At 45.4% G+C, this 18227-nt stretch overlaps 1 protein-coding gene across 1 annotated transcript in view; it reads right to left on the bottom strand.

Annotated features, from left to right (window-relative positions):
- Positions 1–18227, bottom strand: part of LOC146961771 (tyrosine-protein phosphatase non-receptor type 14-like) — a 38796-nt gene that overhangs the window by 2650 nt on the left and 17919 nt on the right. The window contains exons 4-19 of the mRNA XM_085771454.1: positions 12811–12908; positions 11465–11532; positions 11075–11145; positions 10884–10971; positions 10695–10783; positions 10469–10556; positions 10183–10265; positions 9938–9998; positions 9235–9313; positions 7836–8290; positions 5789–7126; positions 3658–3798; positions 2132–2350; positions 894–1022; positions 411–645; positions 138–301 (exon numbers count right to left, since the gene is read on the bottom strand). Coding sequence (XP_085627580.1) covers positions 138–301; positions 411–645; positions 894–1022; positions 2132–2350; positions 3658–3798; positions 5789–7126; positions 7836–8290; positions 9235–9313; positions 9938–9998; positions 10183–10265; positions 10469–10556; positions 10695–10783; positions 10884–10971; positions 11075–11145; positions 11465–11532; positions 12811–12908 — 3406 coding nt within the window. The remainder of the gene's footprint in view (positions 1–137; positions 302–410; positions 646–893; positions 1023–2131; positions 2351–3657; positions 3799–5788; positions 7127–7835; positions 8291–9234; positions 9314–9937; positions 9999–10182; positions 10266–10468; positions 10557–10694; positions 10784–10883; positions 10972–11074; positions 11146–11464; positions 11533–12810; positions 12909–18227) is intronic.

Here is an 18227-nt window from a genome sequence, read left to right as displayed (position 1 = left end):
CTTTTGTGCATGTTCTTCAAGTTGAATGATACATATTTCGGGTCAAAATAAAAGTATCTAGAAATGACTTAAACTTAAACCAGAGCCAAATCAGACTCTTGAATTTGCGACCCTGCCTCTTGACTCCATCCACCCACCTCATTGTGCTCCAGGCAGCTGATCATGAGCTCTGTGAGGATGACCACGCCGGTCCGACCCACGCCGGCGCTGCAGTGCACCACCACAGGAGGATTGGGGCTCTTTGAAGTGTCTAGCATGGAGTTAGTGTGTCTCCTTACAGACTGGATCTCCTCCAGGTAGGCTGCAGGAAAAAGGAGGAAACGTGAATAACTGTGAATAACAACTGAAAACAAACGACATCGGTAACCCCCGGTAACAGATGATAGTGATGATTATAATGACACACTCACAGAGAAATCCCATGACATATTCAGGACAGCCCTGCTCAGGCCAGTCGGTGTACTGCAGGTGCCAGACCGTCCTCTCCTGGCCAGACAGCAGGTGTTTGACTTTTAACCCCGTGGTGGCGTAGCATCCTGAGTCGGTACGGAATTTGGTGGTCACCTTGAACTTTCCGTGAGTGGCCGAGTTGTGTTTGGAGCCCAGTTTGGGCCAGTAGCGGTGACTCTTGGACCGGCCACCCTCCTGGATGAAGAGAATGAAGGATGAGGATTGATTGGTGATTGGAGCGGAGGGCAAGGCAGAAGGAGATGGGTGTGTGTGCACACACATACATACACACAAACACAAAGGCACAGCGACACACACACACACACACACACACACTCTCACTGGCATCGTATTTCTCACACACAGACAAACACCAGCTGTCGGCCGCTGAAAAATATCCACATCTGCGTGCGCCATGTGTGTGCATCTGTGCGCGCGGGTACCTCCTCTGCAGTAACCATGGCGATGACGTTGACCCCCTGCTCCCAGACCATCTGCCAGAAGTCGGCACAGGTGTTGGCGAGCGGGCCCTGGGTGGCGATGTAGTGCCACTCCTCCCCTCTGACCATCACCTGGGAAAACACACACAAAAGACACACACATACACATTTATTAACGATCAATTAGTGCACATGCAGATTAAAGTGACAAAAATCCAGTGAACAAAGTCGAAATCTAAACTAAATACAATTCATATACATCTTAGCCAAAGAATGAATGAGTTTACATTTTAAAATATATTGTCTTTACGGCTCATTTAAAGCACTGACAATAATGTCGTCCTCCACTAGAGGGCAGTGTAAACACCTCTGACTTCTGACCACAGTGGCACCACATCTCTCTCATTTATAAAACTATCAACTCCTCTCCTCTAACTTTCCGTTGCTACTCCTCATTAATAACCATAAGGCCACACACGGCACTTGAAAACTCTTCCCGTCTTCGATACGCTCCCGCCAGAGACTTCAGAGCCATTACATAATGAGCATGTCTCGGCCGATTCCTCGGGGCCGCCTCGTGACTGTAAACACAGTATTAGGAGATGGATGGGGAATAAACAAGGCCTTTTGTTCTGCGGCAGCTACCTTAAATGACAGAAGGAGGGGGGGAGTAAGAGGGTTACACCGTGATAGGCAGCGATTCCGTGTGGTGATCGCACTCTTACACCGGATTCGCAATTAGGCATCCGCACGAAACGCAAACTCATGCGCACACACACACACCCCGTTTGCAACTAAGCATGAATAGAGGGGCTAGTGAGAGCAGCTCAGGTTGACTTAAGAGGGTTTGGAGTTTGGACCACATTCTTTGGGAATTCCACAAGCTCTGTGAGCTTAAAGGCCCAAACAGCCTTCAATAGCTGCCTTTCATCCTTTCCTCCAAGCCATTCCCCGCTTAGAAAACGACCACAACAATGACTCGCAGAGAGCTGAATGTATCAAGTTTATATCCTTTGATTCTATTTATATTGTATGATGCACATGAGGCAAAGCATTTGGAGACTGATGCACGTATAAACCTGAGTTTTATAAAGCAATTTGTGACTTTTCCCACCAATTTATACCACACCTCTATATACATTTAAATTGAATTTTCAAATTCAGGTTCCCATGTTTACATCATTGGAGATTCATGGGCTTCAAAGGACAGTGTGTTGTATGCAAACCATCAGATATCACACCTTGATGTGCGAGGCGTTGATGTAGCCTGTGTTGTTTTCCTTGTTGGGCACAAGCTCCACGCGATTCTCTTCGTAAGGAACGACGTCACGGAAACGGTTGCGCTCTGTGTTCTCGGGCAGAGTTGCGGTGGTGAGGACGCAGTTCGGCCTCTTCTTGGGCACCTGCTCGTACTCAGTGAAGACCCGCTCCTCCTCCAGCTTCAGCTCCAAGGTCTTACACTGGAGAAACAGAGAAGAAGAGAAGAGAGGAGAGGAGAGGAGGGGGGGTGGGGGGGGTTAGCCATTGAAAACCAAGCGATGCAACCAAAGGGCTTTTATTCGTTTACATTCCACCACACCTAAAAGGCTATTCAGCCCGGCAGAATCCAGAAATCTCATTAAAATATGTGTCCACAATTCTTAAGTGACAACTGAATACTGACTCAGGCCGTGTACAAAGCTTCATCAACACAGCTGTAAAAAAAAAAAGAGCAGGACATGCAGCGGTGTTATTCATCCTGCTGGGGGGACGTGTTTATTAGGCCAGTCATGTCTGAGAGACCAGCATCTCTCTTTCTCTCTTTTTCTATCCCTCTCTCTCCCGGGTCACATTCTTAACATACCAGCGGGCCCGGAGGCGATAAGCACCACCATGCCACACGTTCCACAGCCCACTTAGGGCTTGCCCCCATTAGCTTAGCAACAGCGGGGACAAAGACCGGGCTTCACATCTCTGCACTCAAAAGCAGAGCAAACAGACAGTACCGGGGAAGTGGAATTCATTAAATTAATGTGATTATCAGGGGCTGTTTTTGGAGTTTCACGGTTATCGACTATCGGCCAAACAGCCTGAACTTCTTCACCTCTGAGAGAGCCGTTTAAACAGACACCACTAATCAATCATTAATTTAAACAAGACAATGAATCTGAATCTGCTATTCCAGCCTGAATTTATTTCTTTATTATGATCTAAAATAGAAGATTATTGACAGTAAAGCTCATTTCCAATGATGTTGTGTAGAGAGATGAAAATGCCAGTTAAACAAAGGATGTGAAATCAAAACAAACAAGAATCTATTAAAATGTGTTCGCTCCTTTGCATTTTGTTAGTGTGAGTAAAACAAAAATCTTGTTTGTTACCTATAGTTTCATAAAATTGCACCTTAATTTTTTTCCCCAAGGAGATAACAGATAGAGCTGCTGTAATAAAGGAGCAAGCAGATTCAATAATAATTTCATTAAGTAATCACTCAACAGTTCATACTGTCAATCTGTAAAAATCAAAACAAACAAGAATCTATTGAAGTGAGTAAAACAAAAAGCTTGTTTGTTACCTTAAGTTTCATAGAATTGAACCTATTTTTCCCCCCCAAGGAGATACAGATTGAGCTACTGTAATATAGGAGCAAGCAGATTCAATCATAATTTCATAAAATAATCCCTCCACAGTTAGTCACACTCTCTATACTGTCAATCTGTAAAACAAGCGAAAACAGTTCAATCCATGATCTTGCGACACAGCATCCAAGAGAGGAGAGACGACTTACCCGTTCGTCGGTAGCAGCCTTGGCGCCGTCCTCCGCTGGACTCTTGGGGACAGGCATCCGGCCCACATGGAGGCCGTTGAGGGCGGCCATCATCAGCGGCCTCTTCATGGAGTCCACGGACATCTTCTGTCTCTCCAGCGTCTTCAAGAGAGAGGAAAATCCCGGGGTCATGGTTACAGGTACCGGCAGCATTGTGAGACTGACTGACCTGCCGTGGCCTGAGTCTGCAAGATGTGTGCGTGTACGGAAGTGGGTGGGGAGAATTTGACGTGCATGTGCATGTGAGTATGTGTTCGTGTGTGCGTCCTGTTTGTAGGGCAAACTTGGCCGTACCAATCCCCTTGTATTCTGTCCAAAAGTGTGAACTAGCAAGCCTCCGTATACAAAGCCTATTAAGAGTAGACTTGTACCTTCTTATCCATCTCATTGCCTTCAACTTTTCCTTTCTTCCTTGTTTTGTCCTTTCTCACATATTCCTTCATCCCTTTGTTTATCCCCACCTACGTCCTCAGCCTCTTCTTCTTCTTCTTCCTCCCAGCACACATCCAACTCTTTTTCTGTTGACCAAACTCTGACCCACATTGCGCGGCCGCTCCTTCCTCCGAGGATTACCTCTCCTAATCTCTGATGCTATTAAACCTCCAGGACAGCTCCACCCTTCCCCTCTCCGCGGCCCTCACACCCCCTGTGGGACCGTCAAAACAACAGCTTGGGGGTCACCGGGGGGAGCCCTCCATGTATGAGCTCAACCAGCTGGTATCAATAGCAGATATTAGCTCTGGAGTTTTGGCGGATGGAAGAAAAGACAAAACACTTTTCTGAGCTCAAATCGACGGGCCACACCTGGTCAGTCTTGAACACCGAGGTTTATCACAACCAAGTGAGGCAGGCGATTATATGATTTAACTTATACCTGGACCCTGGCGCTGTGTCAAATGTTTGCTCCTTAACAAAGAGCCGACATACATAAGAACACCTAACCCAAAGAATAATCTGAGGGATTTATGAGGGCTTTAGCTGCATGGGGCGACTCAGAACCTAGTGCTACCCTCTCAGGTGCTGAACCCTGGATTACTGCTAATCAGGAGCTATGAAACCAGCAAGCAAACAACAGACTGCAACATTTAAAACTGCACCAGTATGATGATGGCAGGATGATGGTGAAGCTCTCATATTTCTGTTCAATTACTCTTACATGTCTGGATTAGATCATAATGCCATTATCATCACAAAGATGCAGAATGATACAAGCCTGTTATTCACACCAAAATACAACATTAATGTTGATTCTATTCTCTATTCTGAATATCGAAAAATAATCATCATCATAAATTGTCAAAGCTAATTTCTTTTTAGAGGTATTCTGTTCACATTGAAAAAAAAACAATATCAAATCCTCTTATACAAAGAAAAACTGAAATTCCTCACATTTGAAAAGTTAGAGTCATCAAATGTTGGCCGACTGATTGTAAAGATGTTCCCATATTATAGATACAGATCTCACCAGCTGAACTTGTGCATCAGTCAACACAGAGCACTGATACAATACCACACAGTTAAAATCATTTAACCAGCTGTATATTGCTAACCCTGTGTGGGTGTGATATGTTTTATTTATTTATTTATTTATTTATTTGGTTCATTTCGGGCATGTCAATTAGTCATCATCATCACACATCATCTCAATCCAATTAATACAATACACATGACCGAAAGGGAAAGCGGGAGAAGCAAAAGCTTATCTAGTCCCGCCCCCAATACTCACATATTCATTTTTTCTGCATGTTACATTTTTGACATAACATTCTTCCAGTAGTTAAACTCTTTGTAAATCATATAAATGCCACAGAATCTCTCTCTTATCATGTTATCTCACTGTCAACCATACAAATCAAACTGATTTCCAGGAAAACTGCTTTTATTAATTCCTAAAATGCATGCTTGTCATTACCCAATAACCAAGAAGATTTTCGGATTCAAGCAACTCTGAATGATTGCTATTAAATCCTTTTTTGTTGACTGACACAAAATGAAATTGATAAATCAGTGTAGTAATAAATGTTGGCACAGGCTTCAATTAAACCATGAATAAAGGGGTATTGAAAGTTGGACCAATAAGAGATTGTCTTACCCTTTGCGCGATCTCCCTCTCCACTATGCTGTCCTCCAATGAGAACATCTCTGACACTGGCCTCTCCTTGACTGGCTCCTTCCTCACCCTCTCCTTCACACTGGTCAGGTCTGGTTCTGAGATGGATGGACCTAAAACTATTCCATTCACCCCACCCTGGTCCCCTCGGGTCAGCGTCCCACCAGCACCTGCACCGCCACCACCGCCTCCTCCAGGCCCACCGCCGCCCTGGCTCTGCCCAGTTTTGTGGACTCGGCCCTGGGCTTGGTTTGGGTCCATGGGTCCCTGGTTGCTCTGTGGTCCTTGACTGTGGTTGTGGTGGTGAGTGTGGTTGTGATTGTGGGTGTGGTTGCGGATTTGAGCGCTGCTAGGTGGTCTGGGAGGACCGGGGTACTCGGGAGGGGGTTTGTTGGGCAGTTTAGCCAGAGCAGCCTGCAGCTGAGCGCTGATGCTGATGTCCTCGTTGAGACCTGGGATTTGAACGTCCAGCTCAGGCCTCTCCTCCTCCTCCTCCTCCTCTTCTTCGCTCTCACTACTGTGAATGAGCATGGTCGCATTAGAAAGAGTCTTTTGATGCTGGTAGGCCACGGCTGCAGGTGGCGCTACGGAGGCCTCGGGCGCTTTCTGGGCAGCGGGCATCTGCATGGGCAGCTCCTTGGGCTGCTGAGGCGGAGGCTGGGGCTGCGGCTGAGGTTGCGACTGAGCGGTCTGGGGCTGGGGCTGAGGAATGGACTGAGGCTGAGGCTGAGGCGGCATCACATGTTCTCTGAGAGTATTCCTCCGATGAAGCGGAGCATTCATGCCTTTCATCACCAAGCCCTCCATCCCTCCCCCTCCTCCTCCGCCTCTCATGCTGCTGATCACCTCCATGCTGTGTCTCTTGCCAAGAGTGGAGCGGTGCTTAGCAGCTGCAGTCAACGGTTCGCTGACCTCCTGCAGGGACTGATGCACCACGGCCGAGCTGTCCGGCTGGAAGGTCTTGACCGACAGCTGCACCATGCGGGTGACCAGCTCCGGACTGCTGCCCCCGATGCAGCGGTGGCGGTGGCTGGCCAAGTCCGGCGTGCTGGTGGCCGGGCGGAAGGAGCTGGAGGGGTACGGCGGAGGCGGGCGCGACATGTGGTTCCTCAGCATATTGGCTGTAGCTGCGTAGCTCCCCGCGTTGGTCCCCTGCTGTTTAGTATTCGCCAGCTCAGGTGTGCTGACGGTGTGAGAGATGGAGCTTCCTACCACGCCGCTGCCTCCGCCACCGTTCACACAGGGTGAATGACAGGGGCCCTGGCTGCTGGCTGGTCCCCCCTGGTGAGGGCCGTGGGACACTGGCTTACTGTAGCTGATCTGCAAGATAGACAGTGACAAAGATGTGAAATGTAGAAAAATCGAAGAAGGAAATCAAAGAGCGGTGCAGTTTACTTAGAGAATCGGCCTCTACTTTTGTTCATATGTTGTATTCATGCCCCATGATAGACTTACTATGGTCTAAGATTATCTCCTTTATTAACACTGTAATGTCCTCTACTCTGGTACAACAACCGCTGCTTTGTCTACTAGGTGTGTTACCAAAAGGAAGTGGTCTAACTGTCCACCAGACGGTATGGTGTAGAACAGCACTTATTACTGGATGCAGAATAGTACTGCAACACTGGAAAACAAAATAAGTTTTAAAGGTGAAAGAATAGTCCGATGAGATGGCCAAGATTGCTTCCTACAAACGTCTTAGTTATAGATTGCAAGACAAGGAAGACTTATACATGAAAATATGGGGCCCCTATACCGCAGCATCTTGATACAATGGTGGGTTGCACCCTTAGGCTAACTTTTGTCAGCAGTCATCATTTGTATGCATATATATATATTCATATTGGTGTAGGCATATCGTCTCTGTTGGATTCCCTCTGTGTGCTTGTTTGTCTTTGTTTTGTTTTTTGTTTGTTTTTTAGAGGCTCTGTTTGAGCTTTGTTCGACCTGTGGTATGGTTGGTATCTATGTATTTTCTTGCTGAAAACTAATAAAAAGTGAATTACAAAAAAAGAGAATCGGCCTCTACCTGTGGTGTGTAGGGTCCGGGGCTGGGCCCCAGACCATGGTAAGGGCCCCTCTCCCTCATCTCTGGCTGGCTGTACACCAGAGCTTCAGGCTGACGGTAAGCGCAGGCATTACTGATGTTCAGACTGCGCAGTGATTGGCTGTGGAGATCATGGTGAGCGGGGAGCATGTGTCGCTTCTGCCGCATGACAGCATCGTACTCGGGCGTGGGCCGGTAGGACGGAGCGATGATGGCGCTGTGGCGGTGGCTGGGGATGTAGTCGGTGCGCATGAGCTCACTGCCGGGGATGCTGAGGTTGGAGGATATGGGCGAGGGTGGGATGAATGTCTGGGAATGGTTGAGGGAGCTGAGGCTGGGGCTGCTGTACATGCTGCCGTTGGGCACGGTACCGTTTCTGAATGGAAGGTCCAGACTGGTTTCCGACTTGTAGTAGGGGTCGTCATGGAAGATGCTGTCTGGAGAGCAAAAGGAGGGAGGAAGAAGAAATTAATAAGAAATACAGAAAACAGCTTTAAAGCCATTTATACACTAAATCTAATTTCATGATTTACAGCTGTTGCATGTAATTCTCAGTTTTGACCTTTAAAGCAAGGATGCTTGACAGGTCGTTCAGCCAATCTCATACAAAAGGCCTTTCTGTTGTTTTCCAGTAGTTCAACTCTCTCAGCTGTTACGGTTGAAGTAAGGCAGTGAATACTGTGTTGTCTTTCCTTAAAGTGTCTGTGATGTGGCAAAAATGATCATTGTTTGTTTCTGGTTGCACAGGAGAGTAAAATATGTAAACATTTCCTGCCAGTAGTTAACCATCTTAGAGCTATACTGCTCTGTGGGATTATTTTTTTCCCAGCATAATGAAAGGAGACAGCGGTATGCATGTTATTGCTCTTTATTTGACAAATAGGCCATTCTCTCATCTCGTGTGAAACTATCTCCAGACCACAAGCCGGCAGACATACTACATAATCCCCATCCACACAAATGGAGTGTGCTGCCTGAGGTCACACTCCAGAATGATCTCACACCCACGCACAAGCAGCACACCCTGAATGTTTTTCCACACGCTCTGTTTTACCGTCAAGCCGACATGACTGAACCTCCTCGGATTAAAAGGCAAGGCCGGGTGTGCAAACGTGTGAATAAAAAGAGCGAGGCTCGCCCTGAGGTCACGGTCCCTGCGCCCCTAACGTTGGGACTCTAATTGGCTGGGAGATTGTTTAAAATACAAATGGGGCTGTGAGTCACACGCTGGATGGGAAAGACACAATTAGCTCCATTGAAACGCTTCAGTTATTATGAGGGAGGCAGAAATCGTAAATCATGCTGTGGTTGAAGCAGTGAGCTGGAACTCGGCTTTTAATGTGCTTGTGTTTGTCTGTGTTTGTGCGTGTGTGTCACCTACCTTGAGAGCTCTGTGTGTCCTGATAATGCTCTCCATACTGGGAATGCATTGACTGGAAGTTACAGGACTGGGGACGTGACTGGATGAAGAAACACATTCAATGCAACACAGTTAAGAAGATGTAATAATTCCATGTCATCACAATTTGCTAACATTGCATCAGCCTTTGAAATAAACTTCAACATGTCACAAACTCACAACCTACACAACAGGTGACTGCGACTGACTCAGACCTACTCGAGTCGAGCCGTGCAGTTGTCAAACGCCACTGGCTGCGGTTCTCCAGAGAGACATCTGAGCACTCGATTGGACCGACTGAGCAGTCATTGTGCCACATTTAGCCTGGCCATTGTCTGGCCAGCAGGGAAGGAGAGGCACAAATCACTGCCTTCATTGTCGCACCGGAAATCAGACCAAGCAACACCCATTGCAAACTTTCCAACAACACCCACCAAAACCAGCGACGCACGTTAAAACCGAGGCTCCACTGGCACAATTAAGAGCTGCCCTGAGTGGGAGAGCAGGGTCACATCTCTAACCACGGGCCGTTTCTGTCTTCCCTCCCAAATTCTCCCTCCATCTCCAGGCTTCTGGTCTCATTTATACTGGCCAGAGGCAATAATAAACAGGCCCGCGTCAAACCGCTGAGCAATAACAAGTGGTATTAAACCATATCAAAGAGAGCAAATGCCTGTGACTGTACCAGAGAGAGGCGGTGGGTCCAAGTGGGTCTCCTCCTGATTGGTGCAGGTGAGTGAGTGGGCCTGAAGAGAAAGAGACGCATTAGGTGACATAGAAGATGATTGGCACAGTGAACTCTGCATCAATGCACGATAAATCTGAAAATGTTAGGGTTAGGGTCGACTGGAAAATGAAATGACTGATAATGAGGGATTTAAATGTTCCGTTGGCCTTCACACGGCCTCCCTGTGTGGCCTCCAGACTCACTCTGCACAGATCTTGTTCTGTTTGTAGAATTTGTGTCTGGCCGTGAAAAGGCGAGCGATGTACTTGGCCATTTCCATATCCTCCTGGCAGAGACAAACACAGAAAGGAAAACATTGATATCTCAAATTAACACTGTGGTTATATTTAGAGACACTGAAGACTGAATGTGCCCCTGTGAATGTGCGTTTTTTTTTTCTTTTTAACGTTGTTGCACTTCCCACTAGAAACCTTGTAGGAAGGATTTGCGTATGCGTGTGCTGAAACCACCTCCAGACACAACACTCACCATGTGAAAAATGATGGTGTCGTCTCTGCTCATTATCTCCACTGTGATGGCTGACTTGTTGTGTGCTATGGTACCAATGTCCTTCCACCTGTGTCACACACACACACACACACACACACAAAATGCACACATGGAATTAAGTTTCTCACACAAAATATTTCATATTTTCTTGCATCTTCATGTATTTGAATGACAAATTGGGTCAAAAATCATTTTTCAAACTCACTTGTGGGCCATGATGGATCTGCCATTTCTGTGTTTGACAAACACGCCAACGAAGGATACGCCAATGAAAATGTCGTTGGTGTAGTTGTCCTGTGGAGTAAGAACAAACACCATTAGTACACAGGCTACTCTGTGGATGTGTATGTGTGTGGGTGTGTGGGAGGCTGGGTGTGATTTGTAATTTTTATACCTTAGCAGCAAAGCTCTCCTGGCCAAAACCATCCAGTTTCTCTACCTCCTTGATGTATAGCAGTTCTGCTTCAGCAGCCTGCATTCGACTAGAAAGTACACGCAGATACAAGAACAGGAGCGTCACTGTCTCTGAATCTGTTTCTCTGTCACACGTCGTACACATTTAGGATGAAATAACGCTGACCGTACCAGTGGCTCTTGTGCTCTTCAGCAACTTTCTGCGTCCACTCCTCCAGCACCTCGTCTCCATTAGGCCACTTCTGAGAGAAAAGAGAGAGTGGACAAAAGCATAAGGCAGAAAAATGAGATGGGGACTAATGAGAATGGAATAAATACAAAGGAAAAACATGCAACAGGTGATGGAGATTAAAGAGATGGTCAGGTGAAGAAAAAGTAAAGTGAAGAACTCTTGTGCAGATTTTTTTTGCTCGTGCTATCTGCCTGTCAGTGAGGTATGCAGAGGGAGGAGAAACACAGGTGACACAAGAATGTGTGCCTTGAGGCAACATGCACACACACACACACACACACACACACACTCAAAACACATATTTGAACGGCAACAGTTTAGGTACTCACCACCGGGAAGAGCACATACTCCCTGAGGAAGTCCTGAGACATGAACTGAGTGAAGTCTCCAAAGTCAGCTAAAAGAAAGACACAAATAGACAATTTATAGAATTAGACAGTTTATTCAAGACACATTTTATATAATTGTATACATTACATATATTTATGTATTTATGTATTTTATTTTTTAAACCATTTTTATTGGCTTTCATTACTTTCATATTTCAACATTAGTTAGTTAGTTAGTTAGTTTAAGTTTATTTCAGACATGTTAAAAGAAATAAATACAGTAATGGACAGACATAACAAATAAATACTTTGCAAAGACAACACATGAAAATAAAGATAATTTGTTTTGTTTTTTCATATCCGAAAAGGAGTGGGAAGAAGAAAAACTTATTTACTCCCACCCCCTATTCATAAATTAGCTATCAAGCTTCCTTCCTTGTCATTAATTCAACATTAATTCCTCAGAAGTATTGCATTTGTGCCAAAGATGCTTACACACAAAAAAAATCAACAGGTCAGGTAAATAAGTCTTTCCAAATAATACCTAACTAAAAGATCATATTCTATTTGTCTTCATAAAGATCAAATCCCCTCATTTTTACCAGCAAATAATAAACAAGGCAGCTAAACAGCAAAGCCAAGCAAGGTTTATCTCATTACATTTCTGTGCAGGGATGAGTAACTGTATATTTTTACTGAGGCCAGCAGCCTGATCCAGAGTAATCAGAAGCAACTTGTTAGCATAATTAACCAACAGGTATCTTAAGTAGCCAGTTAATTAATCCCAGATCTGTTACTCATTTCTTGTAATTACTCTGCTGTGGGCTTCACTGCAAATAAAACACCACCTCCACAACGTGCTCAGTGCCTCTGATAGGGCCTGTAAGTGCATCCTAAGTACTGCTCTGCTGTTTGTCCGGCAAAAGGAGGTGCAGCAGAGGATCCTCGCCTCCCGAGTAGATAAGAGTCTTCCTGATGCTACCGAGGCTAACCTTGGAGCTAGTGATAAGCTAACAGTCTGTTTACATTCCCCCCTGAGACACAGACAGCACCCAGGAACAAGTCCAAGAAGATGGAGTGAGGCTGTGCGTGTGTGTGTGTGTGTGTGTGTGTGTGTGTGTGTGTGTGTGTATGTGTGTGTGTTAAGACTGATACCATAGGAACTCAAGTGGACTGGGCTCTCCCAGTGGTATGCAGCCATATTAGGTAGTGAAGTCAAGATGACCTGAGAAAGTGTGAGTTTGTGCTCACTCTTTCTCTCTTGTGCCGTCTGTCTCCCTCCACTAGATTATTCACATGAGATGTTTGTTCATGCGTGTGCGTGTGTGTGTGTGTGTGTGTGTTACCTTGTACTGCTAGGCCGGCTAGTCTGATGCCCTGCTCTACTGTGCAGTGGAGACGTCCATCCAACACTTCCTTCTTCACCTGCAAGTAATACTGATACCTAGAAAGAAAGAAGGAAAGACAGGGGTTTATTTTAGATGAGAGAGTCACATTTAAGTGAGCCACACTGGTGACATGCAGTATCTACTCATGCTTTCCCAGAGTATGAATCATCAAGGTCAAGGTTCCACATTTCTCCTGTGCATGATGAGATACCTGTATATTCCCATCAATGCTCAGGCTGGATTGCACCAACAACGTTAATCCTTAAATTTAAACTGTGATATCTCCAGCTAACTTTAACATTTCCAGTTGTGGGGTTTTAACTGCAAACACAACTGAGAGACAGATTTAACCCACTTGAGTTTAATTATCAAGTTGGAATGAAATCGTTCTGGAGCTGACAATTGGGATTGGGTCAAATGTTAAACATGGCAGCTGCAAATTAGCATTTATTTAGCAAACTAGCAACAATTATCTCTTTAATTTTCAGATGCACACCCGTCCTTATCAATTAAACTAAGTTTAAATAAACAAACTTGGCTTCACTAAACCAAGTTTAACTTGACTTGGTGCAACAGAGCTTGTCTTAATTTTAAACCTGGATAAACTCCTTTCAAATCTAGTTTTACTTCACTCAGATTAGAGCTAATCTTAAATTGTGTTGGTGCAATCCAGCATCAGTGTTCAGAGAAATGTAGCAAATGTCTGCATGGTAACAAGACTTATCTGAGGTGGTGAATATGGTAAACATGCCTGCAAAAACATCAGCATGTTCACATTTCATTCTGGGCATGTTAGCACGCCAGCATTTCATCTTCTTGTTTGTACATATCAGACTGCATACCACAGCCTTTCTACCAACAACTGAACTGTAGAAGAAGTCTGACTAAGTGGGTGGTAGAACAGGCGACTCTTATTGGCTCCCAGGAACTCACCAGAATTCGACTGGCAGTCAGTGTTATTTTTCCTACTAGCCACACTGTCTCTGAACACCACTTATGTAAAAAAAAAAAAAATATGGAGGTGGAAAACATGATGGGTCTCAGTTCGACACATTTCTCCAAAGAAAGTAAGAAGAGCTGTGCTTAAGGCATTTCGCATTAGCAACTGAAGGATTGCAAACATCTACTGAGACACCGCAGAGAGACATATTCTTAAATGCTCCTGGTTTGTGCAACAGAAAGTATGCGTCAAGACAGTATTGGCAACAGCATTAGCCGGTAAAAACAATGCCAGAGCGGCCTGTTGCAGAATCCAAGTGAGGAATGAGTGAATCACCTCTATTTGAAATACCAGTGACTCACTTTTGACTTGAGAGGAATGCCAAATGTATACCAGGAGAGGCTAAACAAAATGATTTTATGGGCCTATAAATTTTCAGCCAACAGCGAGAATGACACTAATAATGGCCGATTTTAATCTTTAGTAGGACCAACACCAGCTGGACAGAAGTATTATAATTGTGCTGCAAACGCGAGGCGAACGGAGCCTCGGTGCCCTGTGGTTTCTGAGCAGAGGCGCTTTTGCCAAGTGTAAGCTGATATGATGACACTGCTCAGATTGTCGGGCGCTCTCTCTCTCTCTCTCAGTCCTCACAAAATGCAGTCCCAATGCGAGTCCCAAAACCCAAAGAGAGAGAGAGAGAGAGGCTGAAACACACCAACACTCCTTAGGTTTCTGAGCTGCTTTTGTCCACTTTTAGCCGCGGTCCAAGTGGATGTTTGTCTTTTGAAAAGAATGGAGTGGCCACACAGGAGGAAAGAGAGAACTGTCAGGGTGACCGGGCTCGGCTGCAAGAAAACTTTGGTGCTCGGTGCCCCGTTTCCTGTTTGTTGCCATGGAGACCGCGGGCTCAGAGTCTTTTCAATGTGGGCTCTGAGACACCTTTTCTGACATCCGCATGCACACACCAACACACACACACACAGTCATAAAGAGTCCCAAGTGGAAGCGTGCATGCCAGAGTACACAAACCTCTAGGTTGAAACCACTGAATTATACGTGCTTCGTAACTCACTCGTCCTCCTCAAAAAGCTATAAAATCTTGAGTTAATACTTCGTTTTTTGTTTTTTTTTTTGCTCTTGCTCTTTCTACTATCCAGCTTGCTTTATAGTTCCACTTTGCTTTATCTCCTCACATCTTTCATGTTTCATATTCTCTTCACCATTTTCTCCCCCTCGCCCCCCACTTCTCCTTCTCCTTCTCCTTCTTCTTCATCTTCTGCTTTTCTTTTTTGAACTCCTCGCAGCGTAGCCTACTCCTGGGCCTATAATCTGACCCCGCCCTCCTCCCTCACCCTGTCATTACACCCGTTGGCTAAGTTGCCATTCCGTTCCCGTGGCAACCCTCTAATTAGCCAACCCCAACCACCACGGCTGCAGTAGATGGGATGGGGTGGAGAGAAGGGGAGGTGGGGTGGGGGGGTGGGGGGGCGGGGCCTGATGCGGTCTGGAGAAGGAGGAGCCTTGCGGGACACAAAACCCTTCAAATGATTGTGGACTTTGTTTTTACAAACTCTCAATGTTTTCCCAGCGCTCTCCGTATGGGGTCCGGGGAAACGTTGAGGTTGACAGTGGTTGGTTTTTGTCCTGAGGTTCAATGGTAACATCACGATGGTGTTTATACATAATGCAAGGCCAGCGGTGAAGAGGCGGATGGTAAACTGTTGAAATGACTATGAACAAATGAAAGCGTGATAGCGGCGGGGCAGGAGAAAGAAGTTTTCATGGTGCGCCTCGTGGGAAGGCCAGAATTAAACAAAAACAGCCACAAAACATAGAACAGCGGTTCACAACAATTTGGGTTTTTGAACTGCAAGACAAACTTGTGACCCCAGAACACAAGTTGTATTTGTCTACAGGTTGTGATCAGTGACAAAAAAAAAACATCACTTATCCAGTTTTACTAATGTTATTTCTAACGACCTTAAAGGGATAGTTCAACATTTTGGCAAATTGGCCCATTGTCATAATGCCTATAGTCATAGCAGTAGGTTTGTTACCTTTAAACGTCGGTGCGAGCTATTTTTAGAACGGGGGAGCAGAGCCACGAGCTGCTCAGAGCTACGCTACGGAGGCAAATGGGATTTCTTGGTTTCCCCCATCAAACTCATCAAATACACAATCCAACAACTCCAAAATACTCTTGTGGACAAGTTGTGACCTGCACATTCACCATGATATGACATAATAACAGAACGTTACGAGACAGAGTTGTTTTTTAGATAAATTCATGCAAAACCGCTGATGCGCCTTCCCGTCAGGGACAGTTTTTCGGCAAGCAGTCTCTGTATTTCCTAAGGGATTATGGCAGTGGGCCAATTTGCCCAAATGTTGAACTATCCCTTTGAGTGACATCATAATCTCATTTGAGCAGCTAAACAAATGCAAAGGCTTTTATTTTTTTAACAGAGGAATTATTTATTTCACAGGTTTTTTATTATGTGTTCTGCCACATGGACGACTGCTCATTTAGCCGACACGTAGCCGCCCACAAAGACGTCCTTATAGCAGCACACACCTGGCATGTATGTCAGAATGACATCAGCGTGCCGCAATAACAGGTGAACATGCATACACAGGCATGAGGTACACAGCGCTCCTTACTTGGAGCTACTTGTGACTTCCAGCATGGCAGAGTACTCTGCTGGCACTCCAGGCAGCCGCACAGGCACAAAGAGCCCTTTATATGCCCACGCATGTTCAAGCCTCGCTCAAGACGCGCTGCCAGATGTCCAAGTGGCCTGGACAACAATCCTGTGAGCATATGTGCATGCATGCATGAGTGTGCGTACGTGTGTACATATGCCTTATCCTCCCCACCCCCAACCCCATCTCTGCAGTGGTATGACCCTGACCAACCCCCCTCAGCCCCCAGGATGGGTCCAGACAGCTTGTGTGGGAGGCAGGAGGATTTCACTTTGAAATGTGTTGAATCAGCAAGGGGCACAACACAGTACAGCTGTGTGTGTGTGTGTGTGTGTGTGTGTGTGTGTGTGTGTGTGTGTGTGTGTGTGTGTGTGTGTGTGTGTGTGTGTGTGTGGTAACTAGCTGAACAAAGCTAGGATTTCAAGGCTGTTGGTGCTGTTAGCCTTGGGGGCTGCTGAGGCCAGCTGGCCTCACTTTGGTCAACAGCTCTCTGTTTAGGTTCCTCACTTTCTCTCCCTGGGCCACATCGCCCCTCCCTCGAATCAGTGAGACAGAGGGAACAGAGGGTTTCACCCACACATACGCTACACCTCGCCTTCTGCAAGATGTGCGTGTAGTGAAAATCCAGAGAGGCCTTTTTTCAGGAAGCTAAAAAGCAAAGTGGTAAAACAGTATATCTAGGAACAAGTGAGTAATATATAGGTAGTCTGGGATTACACAAGTTCAAGAAGACACACAAAAACGCACACATACACAAAATGCGCAGCTGTTCTGCCTCTACATAAATAAAACAAGTTTGTCCCCCTACACCAAAACACTCACAGGGGACATTATGACCACTACTGAGTTCAGCATTACTTTAACTTGTATATTTACATAGGTAGATAAAACTATCATTGTGTCTAAATATGTCTGACTATGATGCATGAGGTTCTATTTGCAGTTCAACTTGCCGCCATCAAGGTATGTTGCTTTGAAACTGTGCCATTATTTCTGCAGTAGTTTTGTTTTTATGGAAACAGAACTAAACCGTCTATTCAATTAGAGCAAAAGAGAAAGTAACAATGAGTTAATAGTTTTAACTGTCTGGTTACAACTCATCTTTCCCCTCCAGTTATTTTAGAGATATAATAAAGGTTTGTAGGTATGATAAAGAAGACTGTATGTAGCTTTAGAGTGTCTGGAAATAAACACATGGAGGCACCTGAATGATCTCAGACATGCATGCACTGGATCTCTCTGATTACAGTGTTTATGGTTTAGTAATTTGACAACACGAGACCACGATTACTAAAACTACAGGAGCATGACTGGAGCATAGTGTTTACATGGGATCCAGTTTTCTTGGATTACTGGTGTGAATACTCAGCCAGCAAACACACAGACACACACAGACACACACACACAGGTCTGAGCCCCCTGCTCTGGGTAATTTCCACAGCTGCATGCAGGGAGGAAGAGAGCGAAGGAGAAACAGATGAATGGATGGACGACGGGAAGAGAGGGAGATCCAGTGTCAGGTTTCACATCAGTCAAACGCTGAACATCAAAAGACTCGACCACATTATAAAACTCACATTACTTTTCTCAGTAAATCTCATTAACTCAGAAGAGACAGACTTAACTGTCGTTGTGGTTTCTGGCAATAAAGTTTGAATGAATTTATTTCTAAAATCGTTTAATCTGGTTTCAGTTAATTAAATCTTTTTTTCTTTTATTATGGGAATTT

This window comes from Trachurus japonicus, chromosome 24, assembly GCF_045865225.1.
Source record: "Trachurus japonicus isolate A0001 chromosome 24, Traja_1.0".
NCBI classification, from domain to species: Eukaryota; Metazoa; Chordata; class Actinopteri; order Carangiformes; family Carangidae; genus Trachurus; species Trachurus japonicus.
Note: the sequence above shows the minus strand (reverse complement) of the source record. Positions and strands in the feature narration are given on the sequence as shown.